We start from the raw sequence: 8,641 nt of genomic DNA, 5'->3' as shown, positions 1-8,641 counted from the left end.
AACTACGAGCTATTATTCGCTTCAAAGTTTCGGTAATGTGAAGAAAGCGAAATGTTGCTGTGAAGTAATTAATTAGCTATTGGAAAATACAAATTAAAGAAAAGTTTTCGAAGCAAAGAAAATAAAATAAAGTGCATTACACATACCTCCAGTGCAAAATGAAAGAGAACCAGTGTGTTTAATACCACACACGGCGCGAATCCTAATTTGAGCCCATTGCAGCCGAGAGCCCTTCACTGTCCTTGTGAATTTAGAGCGTTTAAAAAAGCTCAGGGATGTAACATTTCCATCTTGGCTAAATGATTGATGGGTTCACTGGAGGTTTGTACGGTGTCACATTTCCATCTTTCACAGACCTGTCAAATCTAGTTGTCATACAAGAGACTACTGATACCGAACACATAGAAAGACGTTCTGTATCTGCGTGTGCAAGTCATCCGTCATAAGCATCTATAGGGAAATTCATGAATAAACAGGGACGGGCGACATTGCTCGAATACTAATCAGATGAAAAAAAAAAAAAGCTCTCTGGCCTTCGTAGTAACCTGATTTAAATATTGTCCCTGTTCGTCTAATAAAAGGGGTCGAATAGATGCGTCTTCAGATGCGGGTCAATTGGTACCGTAAATATATAATGAGTGCTTCAAAGGTGAGGTATTTACATGTAGAGCAGAACCAAAGCGTTTCAGTTGCTCATTCCTCATTGTTTTGCATTATTGTGTCATGTGACTACTCATGTATTCAAACAAATGTGAACATTACATCAATTTCCACTCGCTGTGCAAAATTTAGGTCACTTGCTTTATTGATTAATTGAAGAAGCGTTAAAGTTGGAAACATTTCACACATGCAATATTAAGAAAGTCGGAGAATATCTAGTGTGTGGCATACATGCTGCTCTACTTTTCTAATGCAGTGTAACTCTGTTATTTTAAAGGTTGACACTTTAAATTATCAGTAGTGAACTGCATCATTGCGGCTCACACACCCTGTGCTGTATGTGCTTAAGCCCCGGCGCTACGTAGTATGGTTTACAATGCTGCTCCGCTCTTCTCACAGTCCAGTGCCAACAATAACATGGAGGAAGATAAATGGCAACATCCCCAAGAAAGCGAGACTTCGGAAGTCCCAGGCCGTGCTAGAGATTCCCAATATTCAGCTGGAGGACTCGGGAACTTACGAATGCAAAGCTGAGAATCCGAGAGGAGGCACTGCCTTCAAAGGACACCTGCAGGTCTACAGTGAGTCTGAGTCGTTCTTTTTATTTGTTTTTTTGTGGGCCTTTTCATCTGCATGGGTCAGGAGGGAAAGTCAAGCCGTGGACATTATGGTAATTTGCTTGCAGTGTGACCACTTGGCTGCTCCCGACTCTTATCCTCTGCTGATCTGTTTAGATCCTTTACATTTGTGCAGCCATCATACATTATCTAAGAGCTTGCTTGCATTAGCACGAGTCTTAATGTACTTACTCCAGGAATAGTAGTCTCAGTAACTGCTCTGCCTCTTCCGTAAGCTATTTTAGTCCTGCAGCTTCCGAGCATTTTTCACCAGATAATCTCTGCTAGTTACAGTGTTCTGAAATTCAAGGCAAGGGACCGCTATCGGTCCTCGGGAATTTGCAGAACTGTCCGAGGACTAATTAAACATCCATCCCGGATAATCCAAGAGGAAGTATTCATCACTGCAACAAATGAGCTGTTTCTTTGAGTTGAAAGAGATGTGGGTCTCTGAAACCAGGAGTCAGGTGTGTTTTGTGCTGAGCTACGTCTCTGTTCAACTGGCTGTTGCCGTTGTTCTTTAATAATACGATTAGATTTTTTTTTTCCCTGGAGTGGTTTTTAGAGACGCATGGTCTGGGACTCATACTGCTCACTATGAACTTGCTAAGCACACCTGTTTCTGCACATGAAGTGTAGGTAACAGAGCTCATAGTTTTAAATAAAATAAAAAATATCGCATTAATTATAGAAAGATCCGACGTTGCTTATAATTAGGACCAAAGCTTATCTCTACTAACACAGTTTCGGTGTAAAACTAACTCAGGTACACATGGTAATTTATTTTACTGAATCGATGCGTATCGCCAAAAGCATCAACTGAAGCATTAGGAGTGCAAATTTAATCGATATTGATCACACTTATATTTTCCTTACGCGCAGTCTCTTACCCATTTCTGTTTAGTATGTACGCGGGTTCACCTGCGAGCTCCAGGTTGGGCTTTAATTAAAAGCAGTTTTCAGCTTTCTAGTAATGAGAAGCGCAAGGAGGCATTCCTGAATTACTGCTTTTGCCTGCAATCAACAAACTTATCTGTGAGGCCGCATGTCCGCCCATTCCTCTCTGTCCGTGCCATGAGCGCAGAACCAAGATAATGGACTGCCTCAACCTTGGTAGGACACATTTCCAAGGCCCCCGCACTTCTTGGCAACCTCCATTCTGTTGACATCACAAGGAGAATAGGGAGCCTAATTTGTAGCAGCCTCACACTAAATGTAATTTACACAGGTCAGCTAGTAGTTTGAACTTTCATTGTGAGGCAGACCTTCCTGACCATAATCATTCAATCAAACCTCTTGAAAAAAAAAGTATTCCACTGAAGGTGCCATATGCAAAGAATAGAAAAGAACGTGCTTGGCATGTTATCGTGGGTGAAAACAGCTCAATAGTGGAGGGGCGGGGGGGGGGGAGGCGTCCTCCTGTCTGCTCACACTACACAAGAAATACAACACGGAGAGCAAACAAAGCAAAACATGTCAGAAATCTATGGAAGGGCTTAGTCTGAGCAAACAAAACATGGCCAGCATTTCTTCTAAACCTTATACATTTATGCTGATTTATTACATTGGTCATAAACTGATAACACAAAATTACCAACAATTTAAGTTGTCCCAAGAAATATAGTCTACTTTAGGCTGGTATATGCTGTAGTTGCTTTATGCATCGATGTCACCATGCGCATCTGTAAATGTCTCATTTCCGACTAAAAAAAAAACAACAACCCAAAACACATTGGAGCAAAAAAGTACAAATATAAAGGATTCAATAAAAGAGGAAAAAGGCTGTGGGTTTGTGACTGACTGATTAACATTTCCTCCCCCACACAAGACTGACAGAACGATCCCGGCCAAGTGAAAAGGTTCTGGTAAATTTCATAATCTTGTAAATGTGCAAGAATTCACAACCGCGGAGAAGACACACGAGATTGAAAGAGACTACAAGATGAAAAGAAAAGAAAAAAAAAAACATACAGCCTATACGGTGTTTCAGATCTTGAGCTGTGACTGAGATTTTTTTCCGCAGTTGGACGGGAAATGTGGATGGAGCCTTGGAAACGCAAGCAAGTAGGCTGTGGAGAAGAAGAAGAATAAAAAGAGAGAAAAATAAAAAGAGGCTTTCTGTTAAAGGGGCCCCCAGGAAGGGCAGTTGCCTAGTTTGCATAGGCCACGGCCAGTCGTGCAGTGGAGGGAAAAAACATTTTTACAAACATGATACAAGCAAAATAAGAAGAAAAATGTGTAAAGAAAGAGAAGCACTTTCACACTTTGCATGGAATGAGGGTCTCAGCTGAATAAAGTGTTTTTATTCGTTCATTTCCTTCAGTTATTGTGACCTCCCCGCAGCGCCAGGCATGTTAGTTATACATTGACACAGAAACATGAATGCAATCTGTGCTTATAAAGGCGACGCTGGCTTTAATCTTTGTGGCATCTGTGTGACTCTGGGCCCCCAGAATGAGCTCGGCTTCATTTTCTGTACACAGCTCATGCAAATGTTCTATTCATAATTTAAGCAAACTCATTCAGTGGGTGGCTTCTGTCAGTGAGTATTTGTCTGGCCTGTAGGTCTTGACTGGAGGAATGCTGTTATGCTGGGTTTACTACTGTCCAAAGCCCAGAAACAAGCCCTGGATGGTTTGCGCTTTACATAAATTTAAACCTTTACCCTCCTTTCTTTGATATCAACCTCTTAACTCCGTTGAGTGCCACACAAGAGCGAGAAAAGCAAGAGTGTCAAGGATTTCCAACGAGTCGAGCATTTGTGTGTGAAGTGACAAGCATCTAAAAGACTGATTTGAAAGAAATGAATAGCAAAGTTTATCTCAAAGGCTTAAATAAAGTAAAGTAATCATCACTGTAGGCAACCTTTTTCTGTTGGGGAATGGCCTTGAACATATTTTTTGCATGTTATGGACACTAGCTTCAAGGCGTTATGAATAGAAAGTGATCTTAAAAGTATGACCACAGTCATTTTCATAACCATTAGTGTATTGATTATGCTTCTTTATTAATCAATAAGCATTTAGAAAATGGTTATCAATGTCCCTTGCAGCCCAAAAAGGTGCTGATGTCTTGTTTTGTGCCCCCAACAATCTCAAATCCAAATACAGTCGTGACTCGATAATTCGATCAGAAAGCCTTGCTATCCAACAGGTTTTTAGGAAAAACGAAAGGAACCCATTAAAATATAGGCTTAACATACCGACAGCCTTGGATTCCGACTCCGACATGACATTTTATGTCACCAATCAGGATAACAGCGTATTATCTGACTGAACAAACCGACAGATTGGCTACGTTCAGACTGCAGGACTTAATGCTCAATTTGGATTTTTTTGAAAAATCTGATTTTTTTGTGAGTTCGTTCACATTTCCAATTAAATGCAACTTGTATGTGATCTGCTGTGTGAACTTCATACGACCCAAACGCAGCGAGCGTGCTCAGCGTTTGCAGAAGTAACCACGGATGGGAGCAGTGGAGCATATCTGCCATTCCCCCGCCGCCGCCGCCGCCGGTGGAAACAGAACTGTGACCGCTATCCTAAACTGCCATCAGCAGCCAAGTATTGCCTGTGCGTTCCGGCCACTTCCGCCCCGGGGGTGTGCTCCGATGGGGTGGAATTGGCCAGAACGTGCACAAGCGGACCGGTCAATTAGGTGTGAAATCCAGCGATGTGTAGTGTTCTAACAATACACTAGTTATTATAACAACTAAAAACAATAAATATTAACAACAAATGAGCCTTCAAGCATCAAGCCCTCCTTGTATCTCCATCTTGACAATCCGACAGCCTCGCTATCCGACGTAAAAGAAGGTTTCACATTTAGTGTCGGATTATTATACAATTTAATATGTTAAGACAAGAAAAACATCAAATGTTTGACATTTCTGCCTGAAAAGTTATAAAATGATGAGGTAACAAATGTTTTTCCCTGTTAATTTTCTCTTGAATTAAACCACCTTTGCAGCTCCAAACTTAAATACAGCTTCCTACATTGTGTGTTTACAGCGTGTTTCTGCATACGTGTTCTTTCTCGTGTAAGTACTTGTGCCTTGTGTGCATTTCAAGGATATATTACTTATTCTTTTTTTTTTCCCCCTCCCATCTTCCAGCCCTCCCTCAGTGGGTCAGAATGATTAATGATACTCAGATGGATAGTGGAGAGAAGCTCCAGTGGGAGTGCAAGGCCATTGGGAGGCCCCGGCCCACCTATCGCTGGCTTCGTAATGGTTCGCCCTTGACACCTCAGGTGCCCGTTTTCACTACACACCGCCTTCTTTTTTGTTGATTGTACCGTAAGACAAGTGAATTATTCCAATGAAACCGCACGTTCTCCATATGCGGCATTATCATGTAAAGTACGACTTTATTCAGACGGGATGTTTTCTCGTCGCAGGGTCGGGTTGAGATAGTGAACGGGGAGCTGACCATTCTCAAGGTGCAGCAGACGGACTCGGGAATGTACCAGTGCGTCGCCGAAAACAAATACGGTGCCATCTACTCGAATGCTGAACTCAAGATTTTAGGTAAGTATACATTAGGTTTGTTAAATTAGACAGGGGTAAAAAAAAAATAATAAATCCGTGGTGTTAATTTTACGAGGCAACTTTTCCTCTCAGCATTTTTCTCGACTCTCTGCGAAGAATAAAATGGCAGGCTGAGTATTGACATCCTGAATGAGGTACCGGATGATAGGTAAGGGAGATTGAAATGCAAGTGGGGAACGCTGAACTGTGAGATGTGCTGATTGCCAATCAATGGTCCCTGATTTAACCCAGGCAGTGGACGGCATGAATAAAAGAACAACTCTTATGGTTATATTCAATGAGGTGTCTGCAAGCATCAAGTTGAGGAGAGTCTGGAACAGTTCTACATTATTCTGAGTGGAATGAAAACCAATGACTTGTAGGTATAGATTTATACTAATGGGAGCAAACACTAGGAGAGAGACATCAATGGTTTCTTTGATGGAGTTTAATGACTCCATTAGGGTCTTATCTCCGCTCTATCGTTCGTCATGAAAGCACAGACTACATTAAAATACCCATTATTTGGGGGGAAAAAAACAAAAAAACAAATCTCCACTTCGGACATGGCTTTCATCGGGTATTTATTAGTCGTCTAATAATCATTCATAATTATCAGTAATTGCCGACACACGTTGTGCAGCTTCCTGAGTGTTTGTATCCTTTTTGTAAACATCGCTTTCACCTCCCGGACGCCGAGGAAACTCTCAGCCTCGAGGCTTCGGGCTAAAAACATAACAGTCATACTGAATAGCTGTCCAGCGTTCTGTGTTGATGCACTATTTTCTCCTTGTCATCTTGTACTGGGACACATCTGGTGACACCCAGTCCCCTTTCATGTTTCCCCGAGGGACAGTTTGATTTACTGTCTGTGTGCCTTGCCCTTTTTTGAAGGGGAATCTTTGACATTTCGAAAATCTCCCTGCAAATCGACAAAGTTCTTTGTCCGGCCGCGTAAACCATCAGTTAAACATCGGCGCGAAACAGCCGCCGCTCCGTTGATTTAAATTCAAGGTTTGTCTGCGGGAGTCAAAAGTTCTAGATTTTAATAAGGTTTATCTGAGCCGACGAGGAGGTGCTTTTTCGCCTTCCTTGGAGTCACAGTCACATTGATGATATTTGGGTGCTGTTGACGAATGTTTTCATAACCGTAGCCCCCGGGCATATCTTCCCGGTGACCTGTGCTCTGTGGAGATGTCCACAAGCAAACACTATCAGGACAGATTACATGACTAATAACAGCCTGCAGATGAGCGATCACTGGAGGCTACACGGGGGCAGCGGCTGCCCTCACGTCTGTGATCTTGTCCCAGATCCAGCTCTGCTGGGAGGGTGGCGGGTGAAGCAATATGGGTAGTGCTGCCACCAGCTGCAGGCCCGCTCTTATTTTGATTAAAACAAATACACACAGCAACTGCTCTGTTTTCCGCTACTTTCCGTGTCCAGAGGGACCTCTGCCACTCAGGCAACTACTCAGGCTCAAAGACACAAGTGTTGCAGGGAGAGGGTCAGCCCGTAGCCACGGATGGGATTGAATTGTCATTGTGTATAATGTCACCTATGAAGCATCATTCAGCATTTGAATAATCACACTTGACAAAGCCCTGTAGCCTGTAGATGGCCTTGATGTGTAATACAGCTGTGTACCAGCAGACCCGCATCTAGTTCAGCGCCCGAAGCCTTATTTAGACCATCGCTGCTTAATTTGTTGTCCTGAGCAAGTCGTAATTGTTGAAAATGTTTATGTATTTATTATTCGCACAGGCACCCTGCTTGAACATGGGGGTAAAAACAATATTCATAAAAGCGGTAACAAGTCATCCAACCATGTCATCACGTTAATGATGTGTGCGAATGATGACTTATTTAGCGGTGTACAACTAAAATGCATATTTATTATACACCGCTAGTGGTTACGAAACAAGCACAGAATTAAGACAAAGTGTGGCACATTTTATAATATATTAAATAATAGTGAAGCTAATACAAGTATAGAAGCGAGCTCTGTATTACTACATGTGAAAATTCTAGTTATTTTATTGAAGGTAATAATTATTTTGATCAGGCAGTGCTTTGAGTCATGATGTGTCAGTCTGAACCCTCCAGCATTTTTGAAATAATTACTTTGAAATGCCACAGTTGAGGAGGCACGACTACTATTATTTATAATTATTATCATTCCTATTGCATGGCAACCACACAGCGATTAAAACTGCATTAAGCATGAAGTTGTTTTTTACTATCACGTTTTTTTAAAAAAAAGTGACACAAATAAGCAGGTCAAGTTGTGATGCTAACTGATTCAGCAGACGCAGAATAACAAGAAATCCCATCTGTGTTGTCGTTTTCTACCGAGCAGGTTGCAGACGATTAGTTTCTGTGGTATTTTTTTTTGCTCGTAAGTTTTTTAGAAGGCAGTATTGTTTTAGTTTGTGTTGTTTGGTTTAATTGTTGACTTGATCATTTGATTCAAGGATCGTTTCAAAGACAATAATTGTACGTCCCTTCAAAATAAGAGTTTAATAGTGAGAATAACGTACATTTACATTTCTTAGTTGATTCAAGAATGAATGTCCTTTAAAATGCATTAACTATGATATTACCTTTGTGTGTTTTTTTTACACAGCATCAGCGCCTATCTTTGTCCCCAATCCAATACGGGTCATAGCAACACTCGGAAAAGACGTGTCACTAGAATGCAAACCGAGGGCGTCACCCAAACCTCGGATAACGTGGAAGAGAGGTGACAGAAGGATACAGCCGAATAAGAGGTACAGCAGCTCTGTGTAGAACTTTTATTGTACTGGATGTCTCACTTTGATTTTGTCTGTTAGCG

At 41.7% G+C, this 8,641-nt stretch overlaps 1 protein-coding gene across 1 annotated transcript in view; it reads left to right on the top strand.

Moving 5' to 3' along the window:
- cntn5 (contactin 5) overlaps positions 1-8,641 on the top strand; it is a 65,321-nt gene that overhangs the window by 35,070 nt on the left and 21,610 nt on the right. The window contains exons 7-10 of the mRNA XM_008289503.1: positions 1,060-1,241; positions 5,392-5,528; positions 5,676-5,805; positions 8,432-8,576. Coding sequence (XP_008287725.1) covers positions 1,060-1,241; positions 5,392-5,528; positions 5,676-5,805; positions 8,432-8,576 — 594 coding nt within the window. The remainder of the gene's footprint in view (positions 1-1,059; positions 1,242-5,391; positions 5,529-5,675; positions 5,806-8,431; positions 8,577-8,641) is intronic.

Source organism: Stegastes partitus, unplaced genomic scaffold (assembly GCF_000690725.1).
Source record: "Stegastes partitus isolate 25-593 unplaced genomic scaffold, Stegastes_partitus-1.0.2 Scaffold619, whole genome shotgun sequence".
Classification (NCBI taxonomy): domain Eukaryota; kingdom Metazoa; phylum Chordata; class Actinopteri; family Pomacentridae; genus Stegastes; species Stegastes partitus.
Note: the sequence above shows the minus strand (reverse complement) of the source record. Positions and strands in the feature narration are given on the sequence as shown.